Consider the following 22847-nt stretch of genomic DNA (forward strand, 5'->3'; position numbering starts at 1 on the left):
GGTGGATTCTGGTGGTTCCTCACCTCTGTAAGTTCTGCCAGCCCCGCGTTGGTGACTGCCCTGTCCTCGGCCACAGCGGTCACCTCCAGGGCCCGCTCCTTGAAGGAGATGAGGATTCTCAAGTCTGGCATCACTCCACCAGCCTGGGCCTTCTCCCGCTAATTATGGGAGAGCTTTTCCTGAGGAGACACAGAGAGAGCATGGCTCGTCACACACGTGGTTCACAGTGGTAGGGGAGGGGCTGTGAAGGCAGAGTAGGGGGGAGGGGGGGCTGGGAGTGACTGGAGGTTTGGGGGGTGGATGCTCCCTTGGGAGGGTGGGGGAGGTGTCGAGGGCATTGTTGTCTATTCACACGTGCTGCCCGGTGGAGGTCATTGACCTTCTTCCTGCACTGCTGGTCAATCCTCTTGGCCATACTGTTAGAACTAACGGCTGCCTCCACCTCATCCCAGGCAGCAATGACAGCCTTGTGACTCACCCTCCTGGACACCCAATGGAACAGTACATCCCTCCTGGTCTCCACCGCATCCAGGCCTCCCCAGGTCAGCGTCCCCGAGTCTTGGCGCCAGGCTCCATGGCGCCATCATTGCCAGCTGGTTGGGGTTGGCTGAGGGAGTGCAGTTTAAATGCTGCTCGACCTTGTTAACAGGGGTCTGGCGAGTGCGGTCCCGGTGAATCAGCTGGCGAGCCGTTATTTGCGACGAGAAGCCCGCGAAGCCTCGTTAAGTGGACAAATTAATGATGAATTGCATTGCTGATTTTGCTCGGCCGAGCGCCGGGAAGCTCGCGGCAACTCACAGTCGCTACAACACTTTTCCATAAGATCGTGCCCAGTCTAAATATTAGGGTTAGACTCTTCAGGAGAGATGTTAGGAAGAACTTCTTCACTCAAAGGGTGATTGAGGTTTGGAACTTTCTCCCACAAACAGCATTGAAGCTAGATCAGTTGTTAAATCTGAGATATATAGATTTGTGTTAAGCAAGGATATTAAGGGATTTGGGCCAAAGGCAGGTATATAGAGTTAGGTCGCATATCAGCCATACTCTCATTGAATAGTGGACAGGCTCAAGGGGCTGAATGGCCTTCTCCTGTTCCTATGTCCCAATGTTCCTTCCTATGTAAGAATGTGGGGCTGGATTCTCCGTTTTTGAGGCTATGTCCCCAAGCTGGCGTGGGAACGGTGGCGTTTTACGACAGACAAAATGGTGTAAAACGACCACCGATCCTCCGTTTGGCTGGGGGCTAGCATCAAGGCGGAGTAGAGTACCCAACTCTAGCTGCCGATACAGCCAGAGAATTGCTGGGTGCGTGGCAGCGCATGCGCACGGCGGCGGCCTGCAGCGGCTAAGGCGTGCAACATGGTGACGGCCGCTCGCGGACCCGGTCTGCAAAATAGTGCCCACCTTTGGTCAGCTTGCGGGCCCCGGACCACACCCCAACAGTGCCCCCACACCCTGGCAAAGTCACCCCTGCCCGCGGATTGGCTCTCCCCCGACTGTGGCAGCACTGGACTGGGTCCGCAGCCACCAGGCTGAGTTCCCGACGGATGAGACCACACACGACCGATGCTGTCAGGAACTCGGCCGGTAGGGGGCGGCGAATTGCGGGGTGGACCTCAGGCAATGTCCTGAGGTTGTTGGTACGGCATACGGCGCACCAATCGAGTATGCCGCTTTGAAGGGGGCGGAGGATCGCGAAAGCGGTACCGCCCCCGATTCGGCCAGGAACAGGGATTCTCCAGCCGATCGCCGAACTCAGTTTCGCTGTCAGCAACCGGAGAATCCCGCCCGTGGAATGTGGCGAGTAATCTGCCATTAATTAGTAAATATATCATCTTAACTAAAGGCATAAAATAAACACTACCAGGTAAACAAGTCAATCGTGCTCGTTCATCCTTCCTGCTTTAAAAGAAATTGACTTGGAATTTCCTTAAAATGCACTTTAAAAAATACTTCTTCCATCATCCACTGCCCATCATTTGCATTCTTATTGCTGAAGACAGGACTGTAACACAAGTATAAAGCTGAAAACCTCTGTACAACTTTTAAGAAGACAATTCAGCCTCCACTTTTCAACAGATTTGGGGTATCAACAGATAGAAGAGAGACAGTGATTTAATAACTTCAGTGATGTATACGAAAATTGGCTTATTGCCTTTTCCCACGTGAAATAATACGTCATTTTGAGCCAACAACTAAGGTCAGAAACATTCCCACCAGAAAAAGGTATGTGAATCATGAATACATTCAACCAGGGGCTCGGTGTTGCAATGTGATATTAACTGGGTGGGACAGAAGGCTGAGTATAATTTAGCAGCATGGGAAATGCTGAAACTGTATACCAAATGCGATTGTCTCAATGGGTGCGATCTACCTGCCATGCTGCGCCCGGAAAGCAGCACGCCGCGGCACAACTTGCTGGTATCTACCGGGAGACCCAGTTCCCGGGATCTACCTGGCTTACCAAGCCTCGCGAGTACTGACATGATTTCACGAGATGTCGCAATGTGAATCCCCCCCATGGTGGGCAGGATCACATTTTGGCAAATCTGCATCTTAGCACGAGACAGTTAGTCTCACTCTAATATGCAGTTCCCTGAGGTAACTCATTATCCCATTCACCTTGGAGGTGTTGGCGTGAGTGCTATTCAGAACTTGTTTCCACAAATGGGGACCAGATAGAACGGCAATCCTGGGGGTCTCCCGGGGGATTGGAGGCCCCTGGGTGCAATCCCTCTGGGCAGGTGGTACCATGGTGCTGCTGGTGCCACCTGGACACCTTGGCAGTGCTAGCCTGGCAGTGCCACCTGGAAGCTAGTCTGGCACTGGCAGACACCCAGATGACACTGCCAAGGTGCCAGGGTGGCACTGCCAAGATGGCAAGCCGAGTTTCACGACGGTCTCGGAGGCCGCTCCTCTCACCTTATTCACCCCCACCCGGGGGGGCTAGGAGCGGCGCTCCGTTATTCTCGAGAATGACGCGATGGCAGCGCCTATGTGACATCAGCTGCGCATGCGCAGGTTGCCCGGCTCCAACCCGCGCATGCGCGGCTGAGTCACAACGGCTGACGTCTCAAACCCGCGTATGCGCGGTGGCCGTCTTCCCCTCCGCTGCCCCGCAAGATGTGGCGACTTGATCTTGCGGGGCGGCGGAGGGGAAAGAGTGCGTCGCTTTGAGACGCCGGCCCGACGATCGGTGGGCACCGATCGCGGGCCAGTCGCCTTCCGAGCACGGCCGTGGTGCTCACTCCCCTCTCCGCCCCCCACAAGCTTCAAACGGGCCTTTGGCGGCCATGTTCACGACGGCAGCGACCAGGTGTGGTTGCCGCCATCATGAACCGGTCACAAACGGCAGGCCACTCGGCCCATCCGGGCCGGAGAATCGCCGGTCACTGTGAAAAACGGCGAGCAGCAATTCTTCCGAGCGGGGGGTGGGAGAATCGCGGGGGGGCGCCAGGGGAATTGAAATTCTTATCTAAGTGTATATTTATCTTATCCCACATTATGACCTCCATCAGTATTCCCACTATTGATGTCAAGCTGACAGGTCTGTAGTTTCCTGTGTTATCCTTTGCCCTTTTCTTAAAAGCGGCATCACATTTGCAATCTTCCAGTCCCCCGGAATGAATCCTGTGTTCAGAGAGGTCTGGAAAATGTCTGTCAACGGGTTACCGTAATTTACTCCCTTACCTCTCTCAGCAATCTAGGGTGCATCCCATCAAGGCCTGGCAACTTATCTACCTTTTCTTTATCTATCACTATGCTGCTCAGTTGCTCAATGCCCATATTTTCAACTGGGTCATTGTCACTATATTCTATTTTGGTAAAGACAGAAGCAAAATAGGGCAGCACGGTGTCGCAGTGGGTTAGCCCTGCTGCCTCACTTCACCGAGGTCCCAGGTTCGATCCCGGCTCTGGGTCACTGTCCGTGTGGAATTTGCACATTCCCCCTGTGTTTGCGTGGGCTTCGCTCCCACAACCCAAAAATGTGCAAGGTATGTGGATTGAACATGCTAAATTGCTCCTTAATTGGAAAAAAATGAATTGGATGCACTAAATTTTAAAAAAAGACAGAAGCAAAGTACTCATTTAGTACCACTGCCATAACCTGCGCTTCAGTGAGCAGTTTACCCTGCTTGTCCCTTATGGGACCCACTCTACCCTTCACTAATCTTTTACAATAATATGTTTGAAGAACATTTTACTATTTGTTTTAGCACAGCCTGCTATCCTTTCCTAATGGTTCCCCTTTGCCGTCTTTATTTCAACCTTAGCCTCTCTTCTGCATTTGAGATACTCTTTATGCCTCTTTTTTCTTCTTTATTTTCTCCTCAATAATCTTAGTTATCCAGGGTACTCTAGCTTTGGATACCCCATCTTTATTTCTCATGGGGATATACCTAGCTTGCACCCTATTCTTTTTTAAAATAATATTTTATTAAAGCTTTCATCCTATTCATCTCTCATCTGAAAGTCTTCTGTTTCTCATCCACTGTTTTGTTCATCAAAATGCGGTTCCAATCAACCTGCTCCAGTTCAACTTCCCTACAATTTTCCCTTTTCCCTTCTGGGATCTTAATCCGTGACTGATTTTTATCCCTTTTCTAACTTAATAGTGAACCTTATTATATTGTGATTGCTATTTCCAAACTACTCCCCTGCTCTGATGTTCTCCACCTGCCTTCACCTGCTCTCAAATTACCTGAACTAAAACTTAAAAGCTTCACCCTACAAGGACCTCCAATTGCTAAGCAATGGTCATATGCACAGTGGTTAGCACTGTTGCTTCACAGCGCCAGGGTCTTTGGTTCAATTCCCGGCTTGGGTCACTGTCTGTGCCGAGTCAACACATTCTCCTCGTGTCTGCGTGGGTTTCCTCCGGGTGCTCCAGTTTCATCCCACAAGTCCCGAAAGACGTGCTTGTTAGTGAATTGGATATTCTGAATTCTCCCTCGGTGTACCCGAACAGGCGCCGTAGTGTGGCGACTAGGGGATTTTCACAGCAACTTCATTGCAGTGTTAATGTAATCCTACTTGTGACACTTATTATTATATGCTTATAAATTTTGTTTATTTTTCATACAATAGCCCCATGTAAGCACCATAGAAACCCAAATGCAACTTAACCAACCCCCACAAATACAAACTTCTGTGTCCAGCATAAATATAACCAAATATTTTACCCTTCCAGGCACAGAAACATTAAATTAAATTCACTTAAAGCCAAACCTTATTCTAATGTTTACCAATTCAAATATAAATCCCTTAAAATTATCTTTATTTTCCCAAAAACGCCATGGGACGGGATTCTCTCAGCTCTGGGCCGGGCCAGAGACGTGATTCTCCATAGAACGGAGAATCGGCTCCATTGGAGCTGGCGTGGTCGGCACGGTGCCGGCCGGGGGCCACTCGGCGTGGAAGGGTCCGGGGGTGGCCTGTGGTGGGGAGAGTGGTGTCCGACCCCGGGTGGGGAAGGGGGGGACGGGGGGCTCCTCTGTGGCCTAGCCCGAGATCGGTGCCCACCGTAGGTCAGTGATGAAATAACTGAAGATGGTTGGGCCTTGGGCATTACCCAGAAGACCCTCCACAGTGAAGTCCTGGGACTGAGATGATTGACCTTTTGTGATCGCAACCATCTTCCTTTCAGCTAGGTGTAAAATAAAATTTTCACCATTTTGTTACAGGCATCTGTTATTTAAACTCCGAAAGACATACTAATCTATTAAACCTGCAAATGGAGATTCCGAGGGCAGAGGAATCAGAAACACAGCAATTCTTTCCAGTTAAACATCATCATTAATCAGTCAACATCTTACAAACTGGTATTTTAAACAACCTGCTGTAGAGGGCATTGTTATCAGCTCTTACTCATCGTTCTTCTCCTCTTCATTTGATGGGGCTGAGCTCCAGTCTGTCCTTGACTGTATTTCCTTCTATGCAGTAGTTGTGGTTCCCTCTTAGCTGTGACCATTCCATCCTATCTGTCAGATCCATCTGGCTCCTGTTGTTCCACCAATCCTGACAAAATATTGACAAGTCTAGACATGACCTTGGTGATCTGAAGGCAGAATACCCTTTAATACCGTCAATTTTTAATTTTAATCATTACTGACATTTGCTCCCTAGAATCCATGGTTACCTTGAGTGTTTACTACTCCATGAAGGGCTCACAGTGTTCCATTTGAGCGTTTACTGCTTCCCTAGAACTTACTGGTCCTTTTCTGCTATATGAGTACGCACTGATCTGAGTGCTGTCTTGGTCCAAATACTCACCAGACTCATGCCCACCAATGCTGTATTCTGCTCCGTGCATGCAAATTATCCTGCGTACCATTCATAGGTTTACATCACTCAACTATTCTCCCCAGACCCTTTGATCCCTTATTGATTGTTCAGATGCATCCAAAGTCCTCCCACACTCTCAAACTCATACGTTATTGCGTTGTCACTTCAGTTGTATCCCGAAGATTCCGTGGACTGACACAAACATTCACATCATTCACTCTCTCCTAACCGCATCATGTGATACGTTTGCTATCTAAATAAAGCTAACTGTTCCAAGCTATCCTGGTGGCAGAATATGTGTGGTGAGACATGGGTTATCATACAGAAAGAACCCCAACTCCTCTTCAGGTTCAGTAGTGATTTCTACAATAATTCTTTTGTTGCTATTTTATTTAAGACAAATATTCTGGATTTTATTGGGGTTTTTTTGCCTGGCCACAGTGGGCTAGCCTTATTCTAGATTAAAGTATGATCACATATCTTAGAGTCACTCATTTGGACTGTGGGATGATTTCTGTGGATCTGTTTTGCAGGGTGCAGTATCTGTCGACTCCATCACTGACCTGGATGACAATCAGTCACGATTACTGGAAGCCCTTCAGCTCTCTCTACCAATGGAACTGGAAAGGAAATGTGTAACAAAGACAAAAAAAAAGCTCAGTCTGAACCCCATCTTCCGACAGGTCCCCAGAGTGGTGCAGCAGTGCTGTTTGCACATTGAAAAATATGGTAAGTCATAATAAAGATCAGCACTTGATTAAAGCAAATATTGGCCCATACTAGTTCTCCAGCGTTGCATTTAAGGAGTACCCCAGTGATGCACTGGGCATCCCGCGAGGAGGTTCCCATGTAAGGTTTTACCTGGCAATTGCCCAGAACTTTTAACTTCCCCTGGACGATTGTTCTGGGCGGGGAAGCATCGAATAGAAGCGATTTAAATTAACTTAGGATAGTTCTGCCAATTTTCCACTCATGGTTACTCTGAAAGAGATAGAAGGGGGAAAAAATAATTTCTATTTGAGCACCCAGACCAAGTCTTGCACGGGACACCCCGCACGCACATGACCCCCAGCGGATTCCCTACACCACCCCACCCCTGGCCCGAACCACAATTCCCAGCCTGATCCAACCTCCTGCCCCCCTAGTCCGACCCAAACCTGGCACCCTGCCTTCCCCACTGGCCATGGCCTGACTCCCCCTTCCCGGCGCGACTCGACCCCCACTGGACCATCTCCCGGTCTCCCCCCCCCCCCCCCCCCCCCCCCCCCCCCCCCCGGCCCCAACCCCCAATCTCTCACTCCGGTCTCTCCTCTCTCCTATCCCTCTCTCCCCTGCTCCCGCCCCCTACCCGCTCCTGTCTGAGCCACTTACCTGTGAAACTTACATTCTCTCTTTAAATTGTCCTTTTAAATACCTCCTTCATCGCAATTAGTGCTGTGAAAAGGAGGCATGTCCTTCTTCTCTGCACCTCACTTTCTCCACGCCGATGCAGCCAGGTTTCACTGCTCCTGTCTCACCCAGTCTGAGTGTGGGCGATTTGGGCGAGACCTGGACATTGGAATGTTGCTTGCTGCTTTGAGGACTTTACGGACCATTATGTGCTAACTAATTTTCCAGTTTGATTAACTGGCATTTCAAGCTTTGTTTGTGGGGAATTTAGAACGCCTCATCCACCCTTGGTGATCAGGGAGAAATTGTCATACGTAAACTTCAGCCTCTGTGGAGAGGAGCAGAGTTAATATTTCAGGTTGAAATGGTAAAACGTAATAATAAAAACGAATATAATAAATACTCAGCAGGTCAGGCAGCATCTGGGAAGAGAAAAAGTTAATGCTTCAGGTCGAGATGACATTTTACTAAGTTCTAACGAAAGACCATTTTAACCTGAAATATTAACTCTGCTCCTCTCCACAGATCCTGCCAGACCTGCTGAATATTTTCAGCAATTTTTGTTTTTATTCCACATTTCCAGAATGTTGCTTTAGTGTAGTGTGTGTGAGATGCCCTCACTGAAATCTGACACCTGTTGCAGTCACACCTACAGCCTCAGTGGAGGTGGCCATGACATATTTTGTGTCAGACTCCATTGGTAGGACTCCCGTATGAGAATCCCAACAATTTGCAATCTGTAAGACCGGGAGAGAAAACTACTAAACCATAGGAGTGATAGCACTGACCAGTAGATACCTTTTATGTTAAAACAAAATTTCATTTCAACACAGAATCAATTATATTAGCAACATAGTAATTGCTTTCGAATGAATAGTTTAAACAGTTCTTAAATAAAAAGTGAAAAAACTTTAACTCCCTTTCTACCCCTAATACTATATATTTTAGTTAAGCAACCCAATACAGCTCAAATGCAACTTATAAATGAAGTTAACAACCAGAGTCACTTGTTTCTCTGTGCAGATCTTTGGAGGGAGAGACCCTTTCAGGAACAACCTGATAATCGTTCTTTGTCAGAATAAAATCCTATAGCAAACTTCAAAACAGCAGTCAGAGGTGGCTGCTCCCATTAATTAGATCATCTATACCCTAAGCACAAGGCATTATTTAGTATCCTCCTACTAAATAGTTCCAATACCTGCTTAGCTAGGACTAAACACAATCCCTTATAAATTACCTACACTCCAGGGAATCTCCTGGAGTTCCATTAGCCGTCTCTCAACAAGTAAATGGTTAAAATCATTGATTAGCTCACCTTTACGACCCCTCAATCAAAGCTTGAGCAGACATACCAGCAGGGTCGGAGAATTGCCTGGGGCCGCCAAAAATCCCGCCCCCGCCGTGGCAGAGATTCTCCGCCACCCGGGAATTGGCGGGCGTGGGAATCTCGCCACTCCGATCGGCGAGGCCCCTGCGACGATTCTCCGGCCCGCGATGGGCCGAAGTCCCGCCGCTGGGAGGCCTCTCCCGCCGCCGAGGTTTGAACCACCTCTGGTGGCGGCAGGATCGGCGCCGTGACCGGACCCCCGGGGTCCTGGGGTGGGGGGGCACGGGGCGATCGGACCCCGGGGGGGTGCCCCCATGGTGGCCAGGCCCGCGATCGCCAACCACTCCGGGCCAGTGCCCTTGGTGCACTCTTTCTCCTCCGCCGCCGCCACGGCCTCCGCCATGGCAGAAGCGGAAGAGAAACCCACATCGCGCAAGCGCCGACCGGCGAAAGCCTTTCGGCCAGCCCCGCTGCCGGGCGGCGGGCCTGAAAGGCCGCTGGCGCCGGTTTTTTGTGCCAGTCTTCTGGTGCCAACCGCTCCGGCGCGGGGCTAGCCCCCAAAGGTGCGGAGAATTCCCCACCTTTGGGGAGGCCCGACCCCGGAGTGGTTGGCGCCACTCCCCTACGCCGGGACCCCCCGTCACGCCAGGTAGGGGAGAATCCCGCTCACTGTCTCTATATTTTAAACCAGAATTTTAATAACATGACAATAACAAATATAAAATCAAAATTTATAACATTTTCCTACATTCATCACACCATGTTGGAATGGGTGGCATCCCTAACATCTAATAGTTTACCATCCACTACTGGATAAAGATAGGCACACGATGTGCTGGGAGTGAGGAACATATTGCATTCTCCCTTTCCAGCGAATAGCAGGCAAAACATGCACATTGCTATCACAGGATTTTCTTTTTATTCCTTCCCTAGGTGTGGGCGTTGTTGGCTAGGCCAGCATTTATTGCCCATCCCTAATTGCCCTGAGAAGGTAGTGGTAAACTGCCTTCTTGAACCACCTCAGGCCATGTGGTGTAGGTACCTGAAGACATGGGTGCTGTTTTGGAGGAAGTTGCAGGATTTTCATTGTTTTAATATGTTATAAATGTTAATATGTACCTTAACCACAAAATATTCCACTTCCTGGTATGTGATAATGCACTGCAAATTATACAGGTAAATGCCCAGTATCCTGACAACAGTCATGATGACTGTAATCTGTGCCGGTCCACTGTTCCCTTGCTATTTGAACCACCACTCCAAACCAAAGGGTAGCTGGTGGGTTATCTGCTGAACATCTGACCATGATCCTCATGCACAACCAAAGCACATGGAGGCAGCATGCATATAACATGAATCATTCTCCCCCACAAGACGTCACTGAGCAGCAGTGGATGTTTAAACAATACTTCCGCTGGCTGGAGCACTCTGAAGGGCAGCACGGTAGCACAGTTGTTAGCATTGTGGCATCACAGCACTCGGGTCCAAGATTCGATTCCCGGCTGGGTCACTGTCTGTGCGGAGTCTGCACGTTCTCCCTGTGTCTGCGTGGGTTTCCTCCGGGTGCTCCGGTTTCCTCCCACTAGTCCCGAAAGACGTGCTGTTGGGTAATTTGGACAATCTGAATTCTCCCTCTGTGTACCAGAACTGGCGCCGTAATTTGGCGACTAGGGGCTTTCAGTGTAACTTCATTGCAATGTAAGCCTACTTGTGATAATAAAGATTACTATTATAAGGAACCCTGCAGAACTCACCAAAGTATGTGGCACAATTTGTGCAGCCATTATGCTATGTCATCAGGTATACGACGAGCAGCACTGGAGAAAGAGGAGGCAGTCAACACATCCCATTTCCAGTCTAGTTGTCAGTGATTGGTTCATCGGGCTGTAATGCCAGTGAACACATCTCAATTCCCCAATCACAAATAGTATCACTTCTTCTTCCTTCTGTTACTGACCATCACAGGGTCTTATTGGCTAGAAAGGTCACCCCAAAACAAATTTCCAAACCAACTTTGTCAAGTAAACAATCCAATGTTCCATTGGAAGTTAACTGATACATTTCCTCTGCGTCTGTCCTGGTGCTCCTGTGCAGTGCGACTCCACTGGCTGCAGCATGGATGGGGAGAGGTTGGGAGGGGGGGAGGGGTGAGGAGGGGGTTGTTGGGGGGGGGGGGGGGGAGGCTAAAGTAGATGAGACCTTGAAGCTGATCTGGAACAGCTGTCTGTCTATGAGACCTGGCTTTGGACTACACCATCTCAGCATGGGGACTTGACTTGGAAAAGTCTGTGCCAAATTGGTGCTAACTGCTCCAAGTTCTCTGACAGTGACTGCAGGATTTCTGGAAGAACTGCCAAGACATCAAACATTTCAGTGTGCATGCCCACCAGTCTTTTCCTGGAGGCCATCACATCAAAGTCTTCATCTGAGTCTACTTCTGCCACATGAGCTACCACGCCCCCTGGGGAACTGAAGTTGATACCTCTCTTTTCACTGCTCTGACAGCAGGCTAATAGTGTGCTGTGACTCACTATGCCGCTCCTATCTCTATGCTTCCCTCCAAAGTATGCACGCTGTCACTTTTGAGTTGGTGGCCATGGCCTGGATGTTGCTCCATGAGTCAGCTGTGCAAATTCAGGAGAATTCTCGACTCAGCAAATCTGACTTGTCCAGATGTTAGGGTTTTGGTCTGGGGAGCAGGCTATATTATAGGTTGGGGTGGGTGACCCCTGGTGTAGTGAGGAAGCTGCTGGGTGTGAAGGAGGATTAGTTATGGGAATACCATCTTTAATCCGATCAGCTCCACTGTAGGTCACAGCCTCAGTCGTAGCCATTCCAATGATTGGAGTAAGCACTGTCTCCATCACACAGATGAGGACATGCAGCCGTGCCTGTTCTATGCTGAACAGCTGCGGCTGCCTTCATTTATGCAGGTCCCTATACTGCAAAAGAGAGGTAAGCGCCAGTATATGCCATACATTAATATTGTGTGATATAGCTGTGATGGGTAATAACTGGTAGCGTGTTCCAGCTGTGAGATGGAGGTGTGAGGCTTGCAATCGTGCTCAGTGTGTGAGGGTGTGGTCAAACTATGAATATTAGGCATGTGGCATGATTGATGGAAATAGCTGGTAGATGAGTGATGGGGATGTGATCCATCAAGCAGTATCTGAAGCTAGTCATGCAGCTGTTAGAATATTGTATTTGGAAGAAATATTCACTCACGAGCTCATTCAGCTTCTTTTGGTGCTGCATCCATGTCCTTCAGCTATTTTGCCCAGATTGACCTGCTTGGCTATCTGCTCTCATTGCTTTCCCAAAGTTTGGCTGGAGAGCCTCCTGGCCCCTTGTGGATAGATTATCTCTTTCTCTCCACTTGTCCAGCTCTTGTACAAAGGATTCTAGTGCTACATTGAAGATCCTTAATGCCGATTCTCTGCCATACTGTGGAATCCTGCATTTTTTCCAGGTCACAGTCACTCGTGCAATGAACACTTGCTTCAGCCAAAATGCATCTCCCCTTTAATAGATGCAGGCTTGTTACTACAGACTACTCTGAACTCATGCTAGCCTTTCATGATTATTCACCCCCTGTTCAGGTATACTCAGTAGCATAATCCCTGTTGGGTGCATGCTCCAATCATTTAAATGCACAGCCAGCTCAACATTATGTGCATAGTTGTGTTACCTGCATCAGAGCAAATAGGTGTAGGTTAATTGCACATATAGCAATCCCCTCACTTGATTTTGGCTCTTATCTAATATTTCCCCCAGGATCTACGGCAGACTCAAAAGTTGTGAAAAAAAACTATGCCGTCGCTCGGAACTTTTTAAAATTGCCTTCCATGCCTTTTTTCTGATATTTTTAACATGCGTTTTTAACTTTTCTATCTCCCTTCTTGTAGTTTTTTTATATTTATATTTGTTTTCCCTTTTATATTTGTTATCTGCCTTGTGGGCATAAATTTTAATCCAGCCTCCCTGTTTACCATGGGATTCAACCTTTGATACAATCCCTTCTTGCTTTACTGGAATATATTTGATTTGTCATTTCCTATTTACATTTTTTCCATTGTTAATTATTGGTTTCATTTGACTATTTGTCATTCAACTTAATCTCTCCAAGGTACCTATTTATCTCACTGTAATTTATTTTTGTGAATAAATGTACCATTGTACCACAGGGATCAGTGCTCAGTCCTCTGCTATTTGTGATTTTTATCAATGACAGGGAGGAGGGGGCTGAAGAGTGGGTCAGTAAATTTGCTGATGACATCAAGATTGGTGGAGTAGTGGATGAAGTGGAGGGCTGTTGTAGGCTGCAAAGAGACATTGATAGGATGCAGAGCTGGAGTTTAACCCTGATAAGTGCGAGGTGATTCATTTTGGTCGAAAAAATTTGAATGCGGATTACAGGGTCAACTGCAGGGTTCTGAGGAATGTGGAGGAACAGAGAGATCTTGGGGTTCATGTCCACAGATCTCTGAAGGTTGCCACTCAAGTGGATAGAGCCATGAAGAAGGCTTATAGTATGTTAGCGTTTATTAACAGGGGGCTTGAGTTTAAGAGCCGCGGGGTTATGCTGCAACTATACATCACCCTGGTGAGACCACATCTGGAGTATTGTGTGCAGTTCTGGTCACCTCATTAGAGGAAGGATGTGGAAGCATTGGAAAGGATGCAAAGGAGATTTACCAGGATGCTGCCTGGTTTGCAGGATAGGTCTTATGAGGAAAGGTTGAGGGAGCTAGGGCTTTTCTCTTTGGAGCGGAGAAGGATGAGAGGAGGATGAGAGGCGACTTAATAGAGGTTTATAAGATGATGAGGGGGATAGATAGAGTGGACGTTCAGAGACTATTTCCTCGGGTGGATGTAGTTGTTACAAGGGGGCATAACTATAAGATTCAGGGTGGGAGATATAGGAGGGATATCCGAGGTAGGTTCTTTACTCAGAGAGTGGTTAGGGTGTGGAATGGACTGCCTGCAGTGATAGTGGAGTCGGACACTTTAGGAACTTTCAAGCGGTTATTAGATATGCACATGGAGCAGACCAGAATGACAGGGAGTGAGATAGCTTGATCTTGGTTTCGGACAATGCTCGGCATAACATCGAGGGCCAAAGGGTCTGTTCTGTGCTGTATTTTTCTTTACCTTTTTCAATTCTTGTGCTGAATCTAATTATATTTTGGTTACTATGTTCCAAGTAGTTTGCAAATATTCTCCGACTTTTAGGGTGCCTAATGGTTCTGCTTATTATCCTGAACTAGGTGAAGTATCGCGCCCTGTGTTGTTTGAGACTTACTGAGAAAACAGTTTCGAACTTGCAACAAAACAACCTTTCATTTCCCCATAAATAAATTTCCTATAATAGTGTGTCTTTAGATCATTAAATTGTTCAACATTTATGACTATTATTAATGACTCTTTGATTTGTTTCAAAATGTCCTTGCCCCTGTCGGTGGTCTCTCATGAATACAATTGATCCATTTTTATTCCGCAGCTTCAGTCAAAGCGTGTTCTGTTTGGATTAGTTTTCCAGTTAACTCCTTAGAATCTACTACTATGATATTGGGGAAGAAATTTGTTTGCGTAGCACTGATTAGAGTGGCAGCATACAGACTTACATCAGTTCCCCAGGGGCAGGCGGGGTCTTGGGCTACAACCTGCATGAATATCTTTATTGATTCTGTGATTCTGTGATATTATTGAAGAACGCAGTTATTGGCCTGTGGAACCACCTGCCCCAGGGAATCGATGCAAGATTGGCAAGAGGCGCAATGCAAACAACCTTCTCACCCATTATCTTTTATTAATACCACAGCCCCTCCGTCCCTGCTCATTCCCTATCCTTAATGAAAGTTTTCACCCAGGAATATTTAATTGCAAATCTTGACCCAGGTGCATTTATGTTTTGGTTATTGTTATCATGTCATGAATCTTGGGTAGCATTTACTCAGTTGTTCTGCTGGAACTCCAGTCCGCACTACCACAGCATCCCAGAGAAGTTCCGGATCCAGATATCATAGATATCATAGAATTTGCAGTGCAGAAGGAGGCCATTCGGCCCATCGAGTCTGCACCGGCTCTTGGAAAGAGCACCCTACCCAAGGTCAACACCTCCACCTTATCCCCATAACCCAGTAACCCCACCCAACACTAAGGGCAATTTTGGAACTAAGGGCAATTTATCATGGCCAATCCACCTAACCTGCACATCTTTGGACTGTGGGAAGAAACCGGAGCACCCGAAGGAAACCCACGTACACACGGGGAGGATGTGCAGACTCCACACAGACAGTGACCCAAGCCGGAATGGAACCTGGGACCTTGGAGCTGTGAAGCAATTGTGCTATCCACAAGGCTACCGTGCTGCCCAATATGCTGGGTACCAATCGTAATTTACATTGATCAAATGTAGATTCCCTTCCCTGCTACCCCACCAGCTAAGGACAAGCATGACACTGGAAGTTGGTATATTCTGTGAGATGAAATGGACTGTTATCCAGGAGATTAAACAGGTTCCACCGAAAGGGAATCAGACCACTGAAGAAGGTCAGCATTGTTAATTTAATGCTTACAGTGAGTTGCAGTAAGAGCAACATTGTATATTGTCTCTGGAATGGGACCCTGTACAACATCCTTCCGAATTATGCGTAGGTGTTGAAATGACATGAGCTCCATGCAAATGTGTACCTTCCCGATGACCCTGCAAAGGTGTACCCTTCCCAGTGCCAGTGATGCTGTAAAGGTGTACCCTCCCAGTGACTCTATCAATGCCCCTACAGTCTGATGGCCTTCTGGCCCATGCACTATCAGAGCCCAGAAAGATTTTAAAAAGTTTTATATCCTCACCAGCAATTCTTATTTTCTAATGTTGTGCCTTGTATTTAGAGTTGCTTTGTATATGACGTGGTCTGAATGCCACTGGTATGTGCAATGATATCATGGTTGTGTTGAAATTCACCGACTGACCACTAGGAGTCTCATTAGTACATAAATGAACGTTAGAATCAGGTGACCTCAGACTGACTGGAGAGCAGGGAAGAGAGAGGTTGCTTGTGTGTGTTAATACTGTTATTCATCTGTTATTTTGTATATATTTGACCCACAGTTAATGTTAATAAATCAATTACAGCTTTAGCTTTAGCTGCAAGTGTTCTTGTAATATAAATCAGGCCATCCAACGAGAACATTACATGGTACCAGGGTTGGATGGTATTCAACACTGAGAAAAAAACTATCACATCATCAAGTGAAGCTACGAGGTCCACAGAGAATTGAAGATTTTGCAGAATGTAAGAATTAAAAACATGGAGTCATTGAAGTCATCAATGAGTCTCAGATTTCATGGTAATGTGAACAGCAACTGGTGTGTGTTTAAACAACAATTGCATCTGTTTCTTACTGCAGTAAATTTAGGAGATCAATCAGATTCACATAAGGTAATGATTCTCCGAACAGCGGCAGGGACCAAAGCAATTGCTGTGCTTAATACATTTAAATTTGCAAATGATGAGATAGTAAAAAAAATAACAAGGTAATTAGAAGATTTGATGCACATATCCCCAGAAGGAATGACATTTATGAATGCTATGTGTTTAGATCACATTTACAGAAGAGTTCATAGATCATTTCATCACTGATTTAAAGTTAAAAGCTAAAGCCTGCAATGTTTCTGCAGTGGAATCTTCCATCATTGGGGACCAAATTGTGTTTGGTGTGAATGAAAAGAAGTTCAGGGAATCGGAGCTGACTTTGGAACAAACAGTTAAGATTTGTCAGGCTCACTAGCTAGCAGCACAGCATTCTCAAATGTTTCTCAGTAATGGTGGTGTCTTCCTGGAGGAAAATACTCCGGTTGCCCCCTTTTCCAAAAAGGTGGGAAACTTCCAAAAAAGGCGGGAGAGTTCCTGCAGCTCCTCGTGCTCCAAAATACAGGTTAAAGATCATTATAAAGTATTTCTATGTAAAATATGTGGTCAAACGCACAAATTAAGGCAGTGTCCAGCATTTGTTCCAGGGGCAGCATGGTAGCATGGTGGTTAGCATAAATGCTTCACAGCTCCAGGGTCCCAGGTTCGATTCCCGTCTGGGTCACTGTCTGTGCGGAGTCTGCACGTCCTCCCCGTGTGTGCGTGGGTTTCCTCCGGGTGCTCCAGTTTCCTCCCACAGTCCAAAGATGTGCGGGTTAGGTGGATTGGCCATGATAAATTGCCCGTAGTGTCCTAAAAAGTAAGGTTAAGGGGGGGTTGTTGGGTTATGGGTATAGGGTGGATACGTGGGTTTGAGTAGGGTGATCATTGCTCGGCATCAAGGGCCGAAGGGCCTGTTCTGTGCTGTACTGTTCTATGATTCTATGATTCTATGCAAAGGAAAAAAAAATCACTTTGCTCAGAATTGTTACTCTCAGCTCAACCCCAGATTAGGCAGCACAGTAGAAGATACAGTCACCAGTGTTGAAACATCACTGTTTTTTGGAGTAATAACAGAGAAGAATACTTTTTTGGAGACATCAAAATATTCTCCAGCAAAATCAGGTTACAAAGCATTACCATTGCCACATAGTAGATCACCAGCAGAGTTATTCATGAATAGACTGTTGCGTACCACACTTCCATACTTGGAAAAGAAGGAGGAGAATGCAGTGGTAGTGCAGGAAATGCACAACATTAAAGCAAAACAAAAGCAGTTCTATGATAGAGCGTTGAGAAATTTACCACCTCTGAGTAGTGATGACATTGTGAGAGTTGAAGATTTGGGCAATTGGTCGAGAAAAGCCATTGTACTTAAAGAAATAGCACCTCGTTCCTACAATGTACAGACAGAGGATGGTTTGGTTTTAAGAAGAAATTGTTGCACACTCTTAAAAATCAGAGAAGACTTTCACAACAACGTGAGGGATGGTGAATCTGTGTCAGAATCAACATTAGCAGCAGTGTCAGATAGTTCAGCAGTTCCTGAGCATGAGAATGTCATGGAGAACATTGAATCTACAAGTTCTGAGCAGTAAGGTCAAACTTTGAGAAGATCATTCAGAGTCAAAAGAAAACCTGGTCGACTCAATTTGTAGATTTGGACTATTTGTACATAATTTGCTTGCTGTTCTTGTGTGTGTATGTATATATATAAAAACCAGTTTTTAAAATGTTAAAGAACAAATTAATACTGTTAGACTCACAAGCTAATGGTATCACATGTAAATATATTGATGATATTGATTGATTTCTTCAAAGGAAAGGGGATTTGGGAAAAAATGGTTGTGTTGTAAATCCGGAGTTTCATTAGTACATAAATGAATCTTAGAAGCAGATGACCTCAGACTGACTGGCGAGCAGGGGAGAGGTTGCTTGTGCATGTTGTTGTTTTGTATATACTTGACCCACAGTTAATGTTACTAAATCATTTGTAGCTTTAGCTACAAGTGTTCTTGTAATATAATTCATGCCATCCAATAAGAACATTACAGTATGATTTTGTTTATTTTCTTTATTATAATTTCTCCTTTTACACAACCTACTCCACCTCACCAGCCTTGTACAAACCTTTCTGCTTTATTAATTTATGAACGTGTCAAGCTTATTTTCCTCTCCAAGCTTCTTACCCGACACTTCTGTTTTCCCCTGAAATAGAAATTGAATTTTAAAAACCTTCTGTCTAATAGCCAGGCCAATTTTGTTTATTTATTTTAAATGCAAAAGTGAGTGTCATATATTACAGGAAAGTAGTGGGAGGATAATTTTTTATGAGTGTTGATGATTTCTGGAGCTCCTCTATCAAAGGTTACATATTTAAAATCTTATTTATTTTATCTCAGGTCTTCAAACTGTTGGTATTTTCCGAGTTGGAAGTTCCAAGAAAAGAGTTCGACAGGTAAATAATTCATATCCTCCAAAGTGTATTTCAAGTGAGATGGATTCTAGATAATCTGAGCTGGTCTTCTGTCCAAGCAAATCCATTTATTTTCCACAACCTTATATGTTACCATGGTACCTGCACCACAGTGTTAGAGCTTAGAATGCAAGAGCTAACAGAGAAAGTGTGAGATTAAAATCTATCTTCTTTGTGAGCATCGATAAAGTTTTATAATCAAGCAAAAATTGAATGTTTTTTTTAATTGAGAGTGCCCAATTTCTTTTTACCAAACAAGGGACAATTTAGTGTGGCAAATTTACTTACCTTGCACATCTTTTTGGGTTGTGTGGTTGTGACCCACGCTGACATGGGGAGAATGTGCAAACTCCACACAGACAGTGGCGCGGGGTCAGGATCCTCGGGTCCTCGGCTCTGTGAGGCAGCAGTGTTAACCACTGCGTTACTGTGCAACCCTAACAAAATGAATGCTGTACTCTCTCATACACTCTGTTGATTGAAGAATTCAACTGGACTAACAATAGTAATTCTACCTCGTGGCGGTGATATTAAGTGCTTACAGCATGGCAATTGATATCAGGATTGATTATTCCAACCCCATTGCCTTTATAAAAAGATCAGCTAGTGTGGATGAAGAAATTAATTTAGTATATCCTAACTAATCTATCTAGAATGACTAAAAAGTTCCATCATTGCAAATTCAATTTAAATGTTAAATGATATTTGTGTGTAGAGGAGCTTGGGTCTGAATTTTACCACTGCCTGGAGGAGGGAATTGCTGAGTTTAAACAGATCCATTTTTGCTGGAGTGAGGTCTGTTTCCTGCAGTGTATGATTATTTAAGCGCCGATATGAGTGCTTATGAAAGGTAAATGGAACTGCCAAACTGTGAAGTTATTTAATCCTTTACCCTTTAAAATTAGAAAAAAGAAATAGCCTGTCTGTCTGGTTGAAAAAGATCAGTGCTTGTAGTTTCAGTAACTGTCTGTTGACATAACATAAGGGTTAGCATCACTGCTTCAACAATCTATCATTATCACAAAGTTTGTAGTTTGATTGACAGCTCCAAGAGACTATTAAAGTATTTGTTTTTATACAGGATGAAGTATTTATGTTATTTAAATGTATTTGATAGGCTTGTATCAATGGGACTTTTTATATAATAAAGTATGCAATAGATACTTTGAAAATTATTTATTCATCTTAGCATGGCTCCTGAGATCTGCCCATGGTGGAAAGTGGGTGAGTTGGCATGGAAGGTTTAAGGGAAATGAGTCATCTGGAGGTCAGATGATGGCATGAGTTTGCACTAAGTTTGCATAGGGGCTGAGAGGTGACATGGGGATGAGTGGGGGGGGTCATGTGTTAGCATGAATTGGCACTGTAGTGGCATTGGAGCTATAAAAATATGAATCAGGAGGCATAATTTGGCACAGAAAGTATGATGACGAGCCATGAGGGTGAGTAAAGGAGCATAGGTTGACATGGAAAGTATAAGGGTCCATTGGGGGCGGGTCAGGGCACATGTTGGCATGGGGAGTGAGTGGGGAAGGCAAGAGGATGTGAGAGGTGATATTCAAACCACAACTAGGGTGATGTCTGAGGGCACCGAGATCGGACTTCTAACCAGCCCACCTAGTCACTTGGCAGCCCTGTGTTGACCTCTGATGATGGCATGCCTTACTTCAGCACCTGTTTTATCCTCCCTGGAACAAGCTCCGATATGTTGGAAGAGTTGTACAGCTGCAGGAGATTTGAAAGGTAGGTAGGTAGGTAGGGGTGAACCACCAAATTTGAAAAAAGGACAAGAACTTTAAAGTGAAGGTGTTGTTTAACCATGAGTCAATGTAGATCAGCGATGATAGAGGTGATGTGTGTAAATGACTTGGTGTGAGTTAGATATCAGATAGTAGTTTTGCAATACCTCCAGTTTACAGAGCACACGGTGCAGCATTGGCCTTGGGGAGATTCCCTCCACCGAGGTCACACTTCCAGGGATTTCCTCTAGCGAGCCGAATCTCCCAAGGGTTTCCAATGGTCTGGGAGAATCCCCCCATCCAGCTCATTTAAATATGTTGATCTGGATCACACCCAGTGAGGGCGTGATCCATATCGCAATGTTTCACCGAGATTCAAGCATTGTGAATCGTATGGGAGGCCTCTCATGAGATTCAATGGCCTCATCGCAACACCAAGTCGGCCTCGATCAGACCGCTGAATCGTGCCCAGACGGTATAACACGGTAGAATTTTTACAAAGTAATCACAATCTGCTGCTTGAGTTTGCAAAGCAAAGAAGGGAAACCATGAAGCAGGACAGAGGGATTAAATGGTCAAATATGAAGAATCTGCCTCAGGAAACGAATTGCAACCAATAGGTAAAAATAAATCACAAATGTTTTGTGACATAGACCAATACAAACTGCGGATCTAAGATTTGATCCCTGATCTTTGCCGAGTTAGTGGATCTCAACTGAAATACCAGCAGCGGAAGGAGAACAAAAAATTAGTCAAGGATATGCCTGAAGGTAGCATCAGGCTCTGTCATAATCTCACTCTGAGCAAATAGGCTGAAAACACCTCATGATGAATTTCAGAAATGGCTGCCAGTCAGACAAGGGTTTGGAATGTATGCCACTGCATTCAACAAAAGAGAGGTGGTCATGACAGTGGGTGTGTTTCTCCCTCCCTCCCCACCCCCAGCCACAGCCAGACCAACCGCGGAATCCTTGTAGGATTCCCGCAGAACTCTCGGAACCCAGTTTGGAGACCCCAGATCTAAACTATTTGTGACTGACCAATGCGCTGACTTGTGAACAAATTGGCTGATATAACTTAGCACTGAGAAATTCTGTTTCAGACAAGTTTTTTTTGGTGATTTGATGCTGTGATAGTGAAGGGAATACTAAATATCTAATCATGTGAACAAGTTACTTTCTTATGCCTTTCAGCTGCGATTGGAGTTTGATCAAGGTTTGCATGTCATTTTGGATGAAGAGCACAGTGTCCATGACGTGGCAGCTTTACTGAAGGAATTCTTGCGGGACATGCCAGACCCTCTTCTTCCCAAGGAACTCTACTCAGCCTTCATCAATACTATGTGTAAGTGAGATGAAACCACTCAGCTCGCAGCAGCATTGACTGCAAAGCACAATATTTCCATTTTAAAACATTACATCTCCTTCAAATGGAGATTAAAAGGAGTGGGTGGAGCTGGATTCCCAGATCTGAAAACTGAGCAGTGCTAAATTCATCTAGGCTGGGATTGCATTTGGAGTTTTCTAATGAGCATGAAAAGCCTGGGCTAAGAAGTGGAAAATCAGCCTGTGTCTAAAATATCCATGTTTTTTGATGTCAGAAAAGGAGAAGATCAAGATTGACTGGGATGCTCTCCATAGTTGAATAGTCTGCAGATAATGGGAGGAATTCTCCAGCCTCCCAGCCGCGTGTTTCTCAATGTTGGATGGGGCCACCCCGCAACAATTCAGTATGGAGTGATATTGGAAGAACGAATGTTCTATAGATGTATCATAAAAATATTTTTTTGTCCCAAAAGAACTCTCCTCCGATCTTCTCATGAAGTCACCATCACATATCAGAGGACACTTATAGTATCAGTTGTCTTCTGGCACAAGGGCCAAGTATCCATTCTCCTGCTGTTCGCTGGTGGCAGGATTTTCTGCTCCTGCCACTGTCATTGGGAATTCCCATTGAAGCCACCCCACGCTGCCGGAAAACTCACGGAGGTGATGCACTGCCAGCGGGACTGAGAATCCCACTGCCAGCGGATGGCCAGAGAATGGTTACTCGACCCTTGTGCCAGTAGACAACTGATCCTGTAAGTGTCGGGACCGGCAAAGAACGGGCGGGACTTCAGCCCATCGCAGGACGGAGAATTCGGGCAGCCCTGGGGCCCATTGAGTCGTGCCGGACCCTGCCCTTCTCCAAGGAGGGTGGCGTGACTCACGCCGGGGAAC

At 45.9% G+C, this 22847-nt stretch overlaps 1 protein-coding gene across 3 annotated transcripts in view; it reads left to right on the plus strand.

The window, feature by feature from the left end:
- arhgap36 (Rho GTPase activating protein 36) overlaps window positions 1-22847 on the plus strand; it is a 312849-nt gene that overhangs the window by 250114 nt on the left and 39888 nt on the right. For all 3 annotated transcript variants that reach the window (XM_038775246.1, XM_038775244.1, XM_038775245.1), the window contains exons 5-7: window positions 6819-7014; window positions 18816-18871; window positions 21822-21972. In XM_038775246.1, the coding sequence (XP_038631174.1) occupies window positions 6819-7014; window positions 18816-18871; window positions 21822-21972 (403 nt within the window). The remainder of the gene's footprint in view (window positions 1-6818; window positions 7015-18815; window positions 18872-21821; window positions 21973-22847) is intronic.

This window comes from Scyliorhinus canicula, chromosome 17 (assembly GCF_902713615.1).
Source record: "Scyliorhinus canicula chromosome 17, sScyCan1.1, whole genome shotgun sequence".
Taxonomy (NCBI): Eukaryota; Metazoa; Chordata; class Chondrichthyes; order Carcharhiniformes; family Scyliorhinidae; genus Scyliorhinus; species Scyliorhinus canicula.